Genomic DNA, 15268 nt, shown 5'->3' with positions numbered 1-15268 from the left:
AGTGTTACGCTGAGTGAGTCTTTTCGGGTGGGTGGCGGGGGGGGGGGGCAAGAGGAGCCCTGTTCTTCACCTGGCCCCGGTTTCACCCAAGGAGCACTCCTCCGAGAGTTTGCCAGAGAGACATGCAAGAGAAGACGGACCCCTGAAAGCTGAATTTGGGGAGCTAGAAATCCAGTGGATGCTCAGACGTAGCTTCAAAAGGGCAGGGTGAGTGTGTCACTGGCAGCAGTGACGTGGCAGATGGAGAGGGGGTAATTAACTCTATATTAACCCATAGCTGTTTCCTCCCCACGGCAAACAGAGGCCTGAGAAGCAGACGGGGAGAGGCACACCGCCTTGCCACGACTTTGCCGCTGCAAAACTCCTACCTGTGCTCCTTCCCTCCCGTTTCTAGCTGTACCAGAGGACAAGAGGATTCCCAAAACTCACATCCACCACCGGACGCCCCTCTTTGTCCCGAACTCTGCGGAGAAATGTCAGAGAGGAGCAGGGAGGGCGGCGGCACTGAAAGCCTTCAGGAGGGAGGGGTGCCCAGGACAGCAGGGTTTCCCATGCATGTTAGTCTGGAAGTCGCCGGCCACACTCCAGCATTAGAGCAGCTTCTATGTGAAAGGGAGTTTAAGAGCGCTCAAGAAAAGCCAGAGTTAAAAATGATTCGCTTTTGATTGCAGGCAGTTTCATTGGCTTGATTTGTTACTCGGCAGGAAGAGAGGAGGTCAGGGACAGCCAACAGAGACAAACAGGGTTGGGATATGTTCGTGGAAAGACAATTTAGGGGGGTAAGAGGGGGAAAGGGAAAGAGGTGGTCGAGAGGCAACCAGTGAGTATAAATTATGTTTGCTTGTCGAAGGTGAAACCTGCTGTTGGCAAAAATGATAAGGAATAGTCAGGGCTGTGTGCAACACAGAGCCTTCAGCGTGGTGGCCCCCTTTCTTTGCAACTCACTGCCCCTGGAGGTCAGGCAGCCAACACTGTGTTGCTCCCGGCGCCTCCTGAAAACGGTTCTATTCCAGGGAGCATCCCTGAACCGACAGCCACGATTTCATTGGCATTGTGTTTTTCAAAAGTGTAATTTCAATGTCATGTTTTCATCTTTTTATTTTAACGGAGATTCTCAGGAAACTGGATTGCGCGCTCCATGCCCCATGGTTTGCTTCTCTTGCGCATCTTTAGAAATCATGGTGCAAACACAGAAGCCTGGAACTGTTCCTACCACACCCAAGAGTATGCTTCCGTTGGCACACTTCAGCCTTCCTCATGGTCAATGCTCAACTTTTAAGGGCTCTTCTAGATTGCAGGGTGTGTGTGTGAGTGTGTGTGTGTGTGTGTGTGTGTGATGGCTTGTGAGTATCAGGCATGCTGATCTGGTGCCCACAATCACGCAAGGATCATGTTGACCTGATGCATTCCGAAGAGGCTTAGCTGAACACGTACAGAATGTTTTCAGTCATGCCCACAGCATCATCGTGTAGGCTGCTGCAACAGACGGAAGAGCAGATTGCAAACAATTTTTGCTCCCATGGCAGAATCCAAACGGCTTTGGTGAAGAACCTGCAGGTGGAGGTGAGAGGAACTGAACACGAGATCTCTGTATGAGCAAAGCATGTGCTCAACCACTGAGCGATGGATGGCCCTTATCCTGAAGGAGACCCACCGCAGGGACAAGGCGGCTTTAATCAAACATTGCCACGCTGCATCCAAAATGCTGAGAGTCTTATTTAAAATGTTTATTATTTCTTTTTGTAGCCTTGGGGACAACAAGGAGTGAGTTTCTGGAAGTTGTGTTGACATTATGTTGGCATGGTTTTTCATTCCACCCCGTCCTCACGTAACTAGACTGAATTTGGTATTTTGTGAACCATCCAGAGGGCTTGGTTGATGGGTGGGATAAAAAAATGCCACAAATAAATAAAATGAATAGTTCCGTGCAGCCTTTGCCTCCTTCACAAACCCCCAACCTGCCTTTAGAAACATACACACTCACGCACACAGACAGGCCCAACCAAGAAGTTAATTCCAACAAAGTGTAGAATTAGATAAACTCAGGCTGGTTCACCAGAATATCCACTGGGGTTTTACTCCCAAATGAAAAGGAAAAATTACTTTGTGGATTGTGCCTTAGAAGGAGAAAACGCAATAGCTACGAGGATCTCTCTTGGTGGCCAGCAGGGGGTGCTCAGACACTTAACGAAATTTTGAAGCAACCCTTATTATTATTTATTTATTTATTTATTACATTTTTATACCGCCCAATAGCCGAAGCTCCCTGGGCAGTTCACAAAAATTAAAACCATAAAGAACAACCAGGTTAAAAACACTATTATTATTATTATTATTATTATTATTATTATTATTATTATTTCATTTCTATACTGCCCAATACTTCTATACTGCCCAATAGCTACTACAATTCTCAGGGTACCCCTTATAAAATCAGGACAACTTAAACCAGTCTGAAGCTGGTTTGCAGATAGATGATGAAAAGTTTGCCATCGTGTAGCTAATATGTACATGAAGCTAAAACCCGATGGATTTTATAGTGCAGAATCCCCGGCCTATTGCTTTTGAAAAAGAGGGCTGGGTACATTTCATTGCCTAACTCAAGCACTGACTTTCGAAACTGCCATGGAATATGTGGAACCGGGAATCTCGGCCACGTACCGCTTTTTAAAGCACGCTTTGAGTCTTAAAAAGATAGAGAAACGTTTGGAAACGTTTAGCAAGCCCTAAAAGATCTGGTGCCACAGAAGTTCTGGTTGGGGATTTCTGAATGCTACATCGCGTAAGAGAAGGGGAATCCTTTAACACCTGCGTATCCGTTGAAGAAGCCCAGCATCCTGCGAGGAATGTTGGGACATTATCTAGGGCGCATTCTCAGTTGACCTAGGGCACTGGGCAGGTCTTTTGGGCTTTACCTTGGCTTTCTAAAATGCACCCATGTCTCCCTACATGGCTGGACATCATAGGTCCAGGGAACGGTGAGGACGTCATCTCAGAATGGAGCCCCTGAAAGAAGCCTCTGTCTGTGTGTGTGTGTGCTTGTGTGTGTGTGTGCGTGTGTTACACTCCACCATTTGCTCCTGGCTGTGCTGAAACAAGCCCAGATCCTTCAGAAAACTTGAATGTCAATGCAAGAAATTTAAGAGTGATGAAAGGGGAACCAGGGGATGGCGGCAGGCAGGATGTTAATTGGATTTTTAAAGCCGTGTGTGTTACTTGGGATACCGGAGAGGTTTGATAAGGATGTGAACCGAGGAGAGAAGTGGGCTCCCTTGCACAAGCCGGAGATCAGGCACAAATACAAGAGGAGGAGGAGGAGGAGGGGTTACAAAGAGGACTGGATTTGTCCAGGTGCAAACGCTTGTTATGAGTCTGTTCAGCTCCAAGACGACACAGGTAGGGTGGGGAGAATGCTATTAAGACAACAAGCCCAGTGAGAAAATCAGAAAAGCAGCCAAAAGCCAAGCGAGGGGAGGGAGTTTGCAGGAAGGCAGGGAAATGTTAATTCACGGGTGCAGACGGCTGACGAGGCTTTGAGAAACGTTCTCTCCGAAGCCACCTGCAGGTTAAGGCCCACACTCAGGGAGCTCAGGCCTAATCAACAGCTATTCATCCTGACAGCGGAGTAGAACTTCCACGTGCAGAGGCAGTGTACCTCTGACTACCAGGCACTAAAGGGACAAGCAATGAGGACCCTGTTGCCTTCATGCCCTGCTTGTGGGTTTTCTGGGGACACCTGGCTGGACACTTACGGAAAAGAAGCCTGGACTAGATGGTTCTACCTTGGCTTAAGCTGGCCTTATTGGTGAGCAGCCTTTGATGGGAGTTTCAGAAGCCAGGACAGGTGTGTGTGGGGGTCCACGGGAGAGGCCTTCCAGATGCCTGCGATGGGGGTCAAGTGACACTCACAGCAGCCTGACCCATCTCCTAGCTAGATACTACACCAGCCTTACCCAGTCGGACTCCGACTCCCATCATTCCCAGCTAGGATGGGCAGGGTGGGAGTTGCAGTGCAACACATCTGGAGGGCACTGGATGGGTGGGGGCTGTACTAGAAGCCCTCCCCGCTCTCTGGAATGTCGACCAGATGTGGTGCTGTTCTCCACATCACCGGCTGCAGCTTGCAGGGCAGGTGAAACAGGCCATGAGATGAGGTCCCACAGCAAGGCAAAGGTTCTTAAAGGTTGCAAGGCTATCTTGTCATGGGGAGACTGCTTTGAACATCCTCCCTACGGCACATGTCGCCTGGGTTCTCCGTATTCAGGACCTAGAGATTCCCCTGTCTTAGAGGAAGGCAGACCGTTTCCCTCTCCCAGCTGAAAAGTGGTCTTCGTTGTTTCCCCCCCAGTAGCACGGCAAGGTGAAACAATTCTGCAATGCTAAAGGCGGAGTGCCAACCTCGTCATTTCTCATGCCCAACGCCCTTCTCCTTCCTTAAAAAACAGCAAGGCAACACCTTTGCGACTTGAGAAATGACCAGGAGTCAAAACGCTCAACCAACCAGCCAACGAGTGAAGCTTTCATCTTCTTTCAAAACAAAGTTTCTAGGTCTCAGGGTGGCAAAAATATAAAGGGTATGTGAGGCAGCCAACTTCTATCTACCAGTACTTTCGAGTTACGTCAAATCTGCACCTTCTGGACATTTTCCTGACAGAAGAACACACATCTGTAAAGAAATATAAGAAGCCGCCCACCCGAGCGGGATTTCTCACGCACGTGTAGAATCTGGTGCATGGCACAAGACTGGTCATTCTGAAGAGGGCAGCTTTCACCTTTCAAAACAAAGTTTCTAGGTCTCATGATGGCAAAAATATAACGGTGGCGTGAGCAGCAGCTGACGAGGTTTCAAGAGCCAGGAGAAGAGCTGGGTAACTAGGCAGGGCTTTCGGATGTCTGGGACAGGACTCGCAGGACCAGAATAGCATCTTGGTCCATCGCCTGTCAGACACTGCACTACCGGTCCCCCAGCGCCCATGTTCTTCCCTCCATCTTTTCACTTTGGCTGTTCCTGAAAAGGATGGACAGGATGTCGCCATCCCAGTAAGAGCCCGCCAAGTTAGGACATTTGCGGACAGTTCTGTCACCTAAGATGGAGCCTACATGACTGCTAGCTTATGCTGCTCACCTTCCGACCCGAGGCTCCTGGCTCCCGCCAGGTGGACACCCACAACACAGCAGTGTCACCCTCTGCCTTTAATTGCCCCTCCCCATGGTAGTCTTTTCTTCAAGGATCCTGGTGACTGCTGACGCCCACCCTAAGCTTCTACCGATTGCACTCGCACGCTGCTGCCGTTGAGTAAGGTCAGGAGCGCAGCGTGGGCCAGCCTGTCAACTCACTGAGCCTCCTATGGAGCATTGAGGGGTTTTCCCAACATCGTTCAGGGCTCACATTAACCACCACCCAGAAAGTCCTTCAGGGAGTATTGGAAGCTACAGCGAAAGAAGAAGAAAAATGCCTCTCGACAGCAGCATGCTAGAGTGAACATGTCTGTTAGAACTCGAGGGTGAGCAAAGAGAGTTGACAGCTTTCCCCCCTCTGGTCCTGTGCCCCCTGCTCTTAATTTTGTCTACAGGCCTCATCATGCCAAAAGTGTGTGTGTGTGTGTGTGTGTGTGTGAGAGAGAGAGAGAGAGAGAGAGAGAGAGGTTTCGAAAGGCAAGTTCCAACTATTATTTGTGAGGGTTCTGGAATGTCTCCGTGAAATGCACACACACACAGATACACACACACCTGGCCACATGCTTGATGCAATTGGGGCACAAGTGCCTTTTGCAGCTGCTAGCACGGGGCTTGCACATCAGCAGTGCTATTGCGCAAATCAAGCTATTGAGCAGATCAAACTATTGTGCGGATCAGGTTACTGCGCTGACATCAAACTCTGAAGCTGCTCACTCAGGCCCTGCTGTTCCTGGGGCCCACAACACACATGAGAAGAGGAAGATACTGTGGAGAGCTTTCAAGTCCAATCCCAACAGCACAATATGGAACAGACCCATAGCAGGAGACCTAGAAACTTTTTTTTTAAAAAAAGAAAGGTCACGTTTTTAAAATTCCCTACCAAATACCAGAATCCACAAACATACAATAGGATTTGGATGCTCCAGGTGATAGCTAATCCGATATCTTATCATAGGCCCGACCACCAGTGTGGCACTTTCCAGGGCTGCTTGCACGTGATGCTGGCAAACCCTGGGTTGATTAACCCAGGATTCGCCGCCATCACATGCAAACCGGGCCTCCATCTCCAAAGCGCCACCCAGAGAGATATACTAGGGCAGACTCTCCCGGCTGTGCTGACCTCGACCTCTTGGCCCCTTCCCTGAATAGCCCAGCCACATCTTGAAATGCCACTTGATCGCCAATGGGCAGCAATGGGTGTTTCGAGGCCTCCCACGGGGCAAGAACGTGGTCTCAACGCCTGCTGAAACAGGGCGCCGTTTGTCTGCTGGGGACACACTCTGAAAAGACACTCTCAACCGCCCACAGGCCTCTCAGCCGTTAGACCGCTGCCGCACTGTGAGATCCTTACCTCCTTTCGTTGCCAAAGAGCCGGGCCACTTCTTCTCTCCCAGGGCTGCGGGCCCGGGTCCTGCGCTCCAGTCGTTTCCGCTCCACTTGGAAGGCGTCGCGGTTACTGATCCGAACGGCCTTGGGGACGTCGGCCAGGGTGGCGTACTGCCGGCTGGCTCTAAAGGGAAGGGGGCGGCCCGGCCTCTCCGCTCCCCGGGCCCCCTCTCCGCCAGCCGAGTCCGTGAGTGTGGCAGGGTAGCCGCCTCTCGAGTCCAGGGAATTGAGAGAGAAGCTGTAAACCATTCGGCTGCCGGGCTGGGTACCTGGGGAAGGAAAGGGGCGACTCTGCTCCTGGGAGGGCGATACGGGCTCACTGTACCTGTTGTTCGGGACGCCGGGGCTGGGCGGGGACGGCAGGGAGGGCAGCTGCTGCTCTTCCGGCTTAGCGTCCTGCTTGGTCTTCTCCAAGGAAAAATAGCCGCTCTCAACACGCGTCTTGCGGCCACCGTCATTTCGGTCGCCGTTCATGGCGCTCTCATCTGTAGGACAAGGGGGTAACGGGGGGGGGGGGGCGGCGGCAGAGACGGCGGCATTACACTCAGATCCACCGCCCCTGTCCACCGCCTGAAAAGCTTGGCCTACTGCAGACCGGGGGTGGGTGGGAGCTATTGGCTTATCGAATCATTTGTATTCTAACTTTTCTGCCGATAGCTCTCAAAGCAGCTTACGGCAAAGAGCGATACATTTTTTAAAACAACAGCAAACACCAAAACACAGTGATGTAAATAAACAAGCCAAGCCAAAACGACATCAAGAACAGCAGTGACGTTAAAATAAAAACCTTTCGTGGCTGGCTGGGGAGCGTTTGGCGTGGTAGGGCTTTTTTTCCCTGTCTGACCGTTCGTTCGGATAGCACCCTAGATCTATTCAAGGCTGGCAGTTAACTGCAAGGCCTCCCCAAATTCTCAGCAAAAGGGGGGCGCTTCCTGCACGCACAAACGCACCGCCCAGGAATCCTGCAAGGTTGTTGAGAACGTCCCCGTCCTTGTGATGCACCTGAAGTGACCCACGCTAGCCCCCGTTCTCGCCAGGGCCACGTTGTATCTCGCCGTCCTGCGATATGGCCCCAGCCATAACATATCGGAACGGGGTCACTGAGAAGCCGACATCCGTCTCTTAGAAAAGGAGCGCCTTGCCGTCTTCTCTTTGGACGTTACCCAACCCTTTGCAGCAGCAGAATCGATGGAGGGGGAGGCAGCGCCTGGCTTCGGCTTCTACAGCGCCCCCCCCTCCATCCTTTACAGCAGGGGTGGGCAACGGGTGCACGTGGCCACCGCCGCCCTCCGGGGCAGCCCCCGACCCCTCCGCCAGGGCCTTCTGCCACTCCAATGTTCCCCTCCTTATTTTTAAAAGGGAGAAGAAGTTGTCGTTCGCCACCAAAATTGTGTGGCGAGCCACTACAGAGGCTTAGAATGAACACACGTTGGTTGTTTTTCCCAGTCCACCACTTTTTTTCCTTTTTCTTTTTGGCCATGCGTTGGTGGGGAAGTGCGGCCAATGGCAAGTCAGGGAGGGAACCGGCCCCCCGACTGTCCAAGGCTGCCGACCCCGGCTTCATACAGGATCTGTCGGTCAGGAATGAGACGTGCTAAGGTAGCCTGTCCCATCGACCAGCAGCAGCTGACCCCACGCCTGAGTAACATGCTCTAAGGCTCAGGGTTCGACCCTTACCTTCTTTGCCGTCCAGCGTCGGTTCTTTGAGGGAGCAGCTGGGGGGGGCCTGGCCTTGCACAGGGCTGGAGGCCGGGCTCATGCCCCCGTTTCCATCAGGTTGGTCTTTGCCCTTCATTTCTTCCTGCCAAAGCGTGGACTTGGTGGTCGGCACCTTCTCTGCACTGGGGATGTTGCTGCTGGTCACGGCCATCTTTGCTGGCCCGGGTTCCTGCAGGGAAACACCAGCTGTCTGGTGATGCCTGGTTTCATGGCTAAGGGTTGCATCTCGCAAGCGCTTAGGTGAATGCAACGCCACTCACCATCTCTCTGAATGCGGCTGTCAAAAATGGCAGCCCTGCAACATTTGGTCGCACTGACCCATGCTGTGATTTTATTTCTTTATTGCATTTACACCCTGCCCTTTTTTTCCCCTCCAAGGAACCCATAATCCCCCTCCACTCCATTTTATCCTCACGACAACAACCCTGTGAGGTAGGCCGGGCTGAGAGTCTGTGACTGGCCCAAAGTCACCCAGTGAGCTTCCATGGCCGAGTGGGGACTAGAACCCGGATCTCCCGACTCCCGGTCCAACACTGCCATCACCTTCCCTGCCAGTCAAAGACACAGAGCCCAAGGCAGGGAAACACACGGCACGACAACATTACAACCTGCGTCAAAACTAGGGTGGGGGAGCTCAGAGGTGCATTTTTCGCAGCAGCGCGGTATCGAGGGTGGTGGGCAGCACTGCATGCGTGTGCCGCTCAACCGTTTCAGGAAGCGTAGCCTCGGGGCAAAGGTAAAATTGATCGTCACCTCCTTCGGGGCTGGTTCTAGTCTGGGTCCAGAATATATACAGGAGTGTCTCCTCAGAAACGTTCTTGAAGATGGAGGCCAGGCTCTGTGGCCCAAACCGACGGGAAATTAAAACTGGCTTCACCGAGTAGGGACAACCTCTGGGGTGGGTGATGTCACTACCATGGAATCGCCTCCATCTTCTCTTGACCATTTTTAGGTACCGTGGTGAGATACCGTCACGCCCTGCCGGGCCCCCACAATTCAGCATCTTAGCTTGTGCTGCTTCTAACCCTCTTTTTACAACCTTATAGAATCATAGAATCATAGAATAGCAGAGTTGGAAGGGGCCTACAAGGCCATCAAGTCCAACCCCCTGCTCAATGCAGGAATCCACCCTAACACATCCCCGACAGATGCTTGTCCAGCTGCCTCTTGAAGGCCTCTAGTGGGGGAGAGCCCACCACCTCCCTAGGTAACTGATTCCATTGTCGCACTGCTCTAACAGTCAGGAAGTTTTTCCTGATGTCCAGCCGGAATCTGGCTTCCTGTAACTTGAGCCCGTTATTCCGTGTCCTGCACTCTGGGAGGATCGAGAAGAGATCCTGGCCCTCCTCTGTGTGACAACCTTTTAAGGATTTGAAGAGTGCTAACATGTCTCCCCTCAGTCTTCTCTTCTCCAGGCTAAACATGCCCAGTTCTTTCAGTCTCTCTTCATAGGGCTTTGTTTCCAGACCCCTGATCAACCTGGTTGCCCTCCTCTGAACACGCTCCAGCTTGTCTGCGTCCTTCTTGAATTGTAGAGCCCAGAACTGGACGCAATACTCTAGATGAGGTAAGTATTAAGTATTCTGCTTCGGCTATCGGGACTTGACGCTGCTCCCACAGCTGATATTGTTTCTGGTTATAATTTTATATTCCTTTTATTGGTTTTCAATGCGTGTGGTGATTATTGTAAACAGCCTCAAGCAGTTCGTCCTGGAAAGGTGATACAAACCTTTTCAAACAATAAAATAAAGTATTACTATGTACAGAATGGGGTGGGATGGGGTTCCCCTTCCATATATATCACGTTCCTTTTCCCCTCCTAGATCTCAGAATCCCACCCCAGTCTCAGAGGCCATTATAACATGTGTACACAAAGAACTTATTTATAGATTTTGTGAAGCTGCCAAATATAAAGGCTGCCACACCAGGGAATGGCTAACGAAAGACTTCCCGTTGAGCTTTCAAAGGAGAATGGAAGAGCTTTTAATAGTCTGCCCCAAAGGGCAGGAGTCAAAAGTGAAAAAAGCAGGACGGAAGGTGAATTTAGAAACACAGAGATCTCTTCCAGAAGTACTGGGCCCGTGGCTCTTCAGGGATGAGTAACATAAATTCACTCCACCCCCTGTGCCGAGTCCCCCTTTCTGCAGGGCCTTATTAGAGATACAGACCAGGTTTGGATGACACAACGCAGGGATTGTTGTGCCATGTGAACCGCACACCCACTGCAGCGTCACCGTGGGTTAAATAGCCCATGTTGGGCTATGGCGCCATGACAACGGCCCATTTATCCCAGTTGCAAAAGATAAAGCAACAAAGATTTTTTTAAAAAAAGCTTCTTGCTGTAAGCAAGACAGCTAGAAACTTCATTTTATTTTCAAAGTGGAGGCAACTCAGTGCTCCAAACTCTACAAAGAGCCTTGCAACGGTTGCGTGAGTGCGGATGCTGGACGAACAACTGAGCTCTAAAATTATTATTATTATTATTAATAATAATAATAATAATAATATTTCTTACCCACTTCTCCAATTGGATCGAGGCGGGCAACAACACCAATCATAAAATACTGATTAAAAACATAGCATACACTGTTAAAAAAATCCTAAAAGCATCCTAAAATTCTACTGGATAGGCCTGCCGGAAGAGATCAGTCTTGATAGCTTTCTTGAATGCTAAAAGCTGACGCGTCTCCTCCGGCAGGCCATTCCATAGTCTGGGAGCAGCAGAGGAAATAAGGTCCTCTGGGTAATAGTTGTCAGCCTTGTTTTTGTTGGCTGGAGTAAATTCTTCCCAGAGGACCTGAGTGTGCGGGGCGGATTGTACGGGAGAAGGCGATCCTGCAGGTAGCCTGGACAAAAACCATGTAGGGCTTTAATAAAGGCGCAAAGTTACTAGCAGGCAATTTGGGGAGGTGGGGAGAGATAAGATAAATACTAGAAGCGCTGCGTTAAAAGCCAGCTGTGACTTAGGAAGATGAAAGCAAGGAGGGCAATAAGATTTCCTGGCGTAACAGGAAAAAGCCCTGTTTTGTACTTTGAATGTCATTGCTTCATTCTGAAGAACTCTCCATTCCATAGCACCTCAATCACCCAAACAGCAGAACATCTAACACATCAAAGTCCACCATGTGAGCAAAGCTGCTTTACTAGGAAAGTAGGTAGGTATATGCATGCTCCTCCAGGCACAGATGTCAAGGCATGGATAACTGTGGCCAGGCGAATATCCAGACTTGACTACTGCAGCATGCTGTATGTGGAGCAGCCCTTGGAGACTATTTGGAAACTTAGTATGAATCTAGGAGCCAGAACGTTGGAACTGTCCTCATGGAACATATGTTCAGTGGCTTCTGATTTGTTTCAGGCGCTAGGAGGTGGGTTTTTGGGGTTTTTTTTTTTACCTATAACGCTCTATATTGCTTAGGGTCAGGATGCTGGACGATTGCCTGCTTCCATAAGAACCTGCCTGTGCTCTCTGATCTGTACGAGAGGCTCTTCTCTGTGCTTGCATTTTGTGAGGTCAGGCAGGTCGTGACCGAAGCAGGACCTTCTCGGTGGTGGCTCCATGATGGTGGAATGCTCTCCCCAGGGACGCTAACAAAAGAAGCGCTAGGTTAGCTTTTAGGCACCAACTGTCTGTGGATATTATTTTAATGCTGCTCTTCTATTACACACACAGACACACCTTTTCATTTGGGTTTGATACCAAGCGTTCAGAAGCCATCACAAACGGTAACAAGCGGAAAGCCGTGAAGATGACCGAAGGAGCCGGCCCATTCTGGAAGCCAAGCTTTATTTGCTATTGGCTCACAGGTAATTTTTCTCTTCCCCCCTCATCTTCCCCCGGCGCAGGAAAGCACTGAAAAGGAGCCAAATGTGACAGAAGCCATTTCGAAGAGGCCTCCCTCCGTCCGTCTTCCCCTCCGGCAATGGCTTCCTCTCCACTCTTATCCCTTTCCTCCTGACAAGCCGCATCACATTTGCAGCAGTAAAACGTTGGCATCGTAGCCAGAACTGTACCGGTACTGTATGCCTGCAGGGCATGGTTAGAATCGGGAAATCGGGAGGGAGCCCCAGACACGTGGCTCTCCGGAATTTCCAAGCTCAGAAGCACCAAATTAACGAGCAGGAAAAGGATCTCAATTCCCCCATAACCTGGAAGGGAGCGGCAGCCTTCCTTAGGCGAGTGAGGGTCAAGCCGCCACGCTTCTGGACTGCAAGACGCGAAAAACATTTTTATGCAGTTCATGATCACACTGTTTTACACTGAGGGGCCTTCCTAAAATCTGTTAAACGACAACAAATTCCTGTGCCAAGAGAACGCCCAATCTTCATGGCAAAGAGCTAAATTATGAGACCCACATAAATTAGGCAAATTCACTCTGGTTCTGTTAAGTCGCAAAGATGGGCTGAGCGCAGCGCCCCCCCCCCCCCAACGGTCTGTCCAAGGGCTTGAGCGTTTCCACCTGCCCGTCGGCCAAACTCTTTCATACCCATCTCTGCAACCCTGGTGGCTAGAAACTTGAGAATCTCAAGCTTACATTTAAACACACACAGGCTCTCGCGCGCACACACACAAGACGCTGAATTCTGGACCTACACAGCGCTGAAAGATACAGCCGAAGAACTTCAATGCTGCAGTCAACAGAATCGCAAGGCTGAGTGGAGCCAAGGTCAGGAACCATGTTTGTGCCACCCCTACCTGGTCCCGTCCCAACCGACTGCTTATTATCCCCCAACGTCCAGAGGCATGGAAGAGAAGTCCTGCTGGAACAGGCCAGAGGTCCCTCTTTCTGTTGGATCCTGGATTGGGTCTAGTTTTACTTTTACCACTTTTTACAAGTGCCTGGAGGCCTGAAGAAATATGAAGAAGTCAGCAGAAATGTATCTTCTAAATGTCCAGGTCTCAGCTGGACAATGATTGAATTATTGGCTGGAGATGTTTTTCAATTAATCAATTAGTGATTCAGGACTGTACAGTTTTTCCTCTATATAAATGCCTGTGTTTCTCCATCTTTTCCCGCTCCATCTGTAATGCTGCTGCTGTGTAAAACCGTTAAGGTCGTCTGTGAGTATGTGTGTGTGTTGCTGTAACTAAGTTATTCAACTGCCAGTAAAAGGCTTTGTTTTAACCAAGCAAAGAATCCTTAGCCTCATTTGTGTCTTTGCTGCGTCCTACGCTGAGAGCCGCTGCTAATTCTACTTATCTCTGGAATAGAGTGTAATTTCCAACACTTTCCAGAATCACGCTCGCTTTCCACTATGGCCAACCAGTTTGCCTCCAGAAAACCCTCAAGCCGGCGATGCAGGTAACAGTGTTCCCACTCCTTGTTGGATCATGCAAACAGGCGCCCACGCTCACTTCAGCCGGGTGAGCCAACCTAGCGCACAGCCTCCAGGAATCAACGGCGTTTTCAACAACATACAACCCACGGTCGTTCGCTCGGCTGTTCGTCCTACGCTCGGCTGCGGCCTCCCAAGCCCAGAGGAGGACTGCTGGCTTCGCTGGATCGCATCGGCTCATGAACGCCCTTCCATTGGCACGGGCTTTCGGGTGCCCGGGCGAGCAAGAGCTAGGCCAGGACGCTCATCAAAACAAGCCAGCCTGATCTGCCCCTCCGGGATTAGTTAAGCAGCGATCCTTCGGATTTCATCCCTCTCTGAATTTTGCGCTGCGGTTCTTGGCCCCCAAATCCTTATAACGTCCGTATGTTAGGATGTAGTAACGTACGCTTTGTGGGAAAATATATTCAAAAATGCACATTTAAGTGCAGATTCTTGTGTGGATATTGCAGATTAACGGGGAAAATTTTTGTGAACCGCCCAGGGAGCTTCGGCTATTGGGTGGTATAAAAATGCAATAATAAATAAATAAATAAATAAAAATGGGGTGACTGGCAGCAGATGCTGCCACCATACCAAAAGGGCTCTACGTTTCTCCCGCCCAGGTTGCTGCAAACAAAGAATACGGGCGCCTGGCAAGACTGATGGAGCCGGAAGAGGTGACCTGGCGGCAGCCCCAAATGGGGTCTTCACAAGTGGAAAGCGGCAGGCGCACGCTGACTCTAAGGGGTTAAGGAGGACGTTCACCGGACTCTCTGCCTTGTGCATTAGCTCAGGAGATAAACTACGAGACGTGCAATCCATCTGCTCCCTGGGGAGGTTTCAGGGGAGCATTTCGCCACGCCTGACTTGAGGTGGAATTCCCGTCCCTTCGTAGGATGATCTAGATCAGCCTTCCTCAACCTGGGGGGCTCCAGATGTGTTGGAGTGCAACTCCCAGAATGCCCCAGCCAGCTCGGCTGGCTGGGGCATTCTGGGAGGTGCAGTCCAACACATCTGGAGCGCCCCAGGTTGAGGAAGGCTGATCTAGATGGACAACTGAGCTCAGTGTTAGACCTTTGTAGACCGGAGGGGAAAGGGGGGGGGGTCTCCCTAGATCCAAACCAGACAGCCTAGACAAACGCCCCTCCGTTGTCGAAGTCCTTCAGGGCATTCTGGGCCGTTTTGCAATCCTCTCGCTGGAAGAGCGAAGGCCCAAGAGCTCGCAAGCAGAAGAACGGCAACAGCAGAGCCAGGAAGTGTCACATGGCAGAAAATGAACTCCCAGCCCGGCGAGCCGTTCCTTTTTTGGAAGCAAAACCCTTCCAAAAAAAAGAAAAGAAGAAAAGCTTTGCTAGGCACTTAACATGCCTGTCCTATCTGCCGTCACCCCACAGCAGCACCCAGACGGGGCCTGCCTCACCCCCTCCCCTTCTCCCCGAGGGACCACCTCCATCTCCAGAGGCAGCCTGGTTGGGAAGAGACCAGCAGACGCTTCACGCCTTTGCATCTTCCCCCAAAATCCTACTTACCTTATTTGGTGCTCAGGAGCTCAGATCCTGTCAGGTTTCCAAGACATTGCCATGGCAACAAAGCATACTCCTAAAAATGATACTGTTCGGCCAGCATTTTTTCCCCATTTCCCCCCCCTTTCTGTTCCCAAAAACTC

The 15268-nt window shown here is 50.8% G+C and overlaps 1 protein-coding gene across 8 annotated transcripts in view; it reads right to left on the bottom strand.

Moving 5' to 3' along the window:
- Positions 1 to 15268, bottom strand: part of MPRIP (myosin phosphatase Rho interacting protein) — a 477073-nt gene that overhangs the window by 378989 nt on the left and 82816 nt on the right. For 4 of the 8 annotated variants that reach the window (XM_063143223.1, XM_063143225.1, XM_063143224.1 and 1 more), the window contains 2 exons: positions 8242 to 8452; positions 6530 to 7049 (listed from right to left, as the gene is read on the bottom strand). In XM_063143223.1, coding sequence (XP_062999293.1) covers positions 6530 to 7049; positions 8242 to 8452 — 731 coding nt within the window. The remainder of the gene's footprint in view (positions 1 to 6529; positions 7050 to 8241; positions 8453 to 15268) is intronic. The other 4 variants (XM_063143227.1, XM_063143228.1, XM_063143229.1 and 1 more) reach the window with 1 other exon arrangement.

The sequence above is a fragment of the Elgaria multicarinata genome, chromosome 17 (genome assembly GCF_023053635.1).
Source record: "Elgaria multicarinata webbii isolate HBS135686 ecotype San Diego chromosome 17, rElgMul1.1.pri, whole genome shotgun sequence".
Taxonomy (NCBI): domain Eukaryota; kingdom Metazoa; phylum Chordata; class Lepidosauria; order Squamata; family Anguidae; genus Elgaria; species Elgaria multicarinata.
Note: the sequence above shows the minus strand (reverse complement) of the source record. Positions and strands in the feature narration are given on the sequence as shown.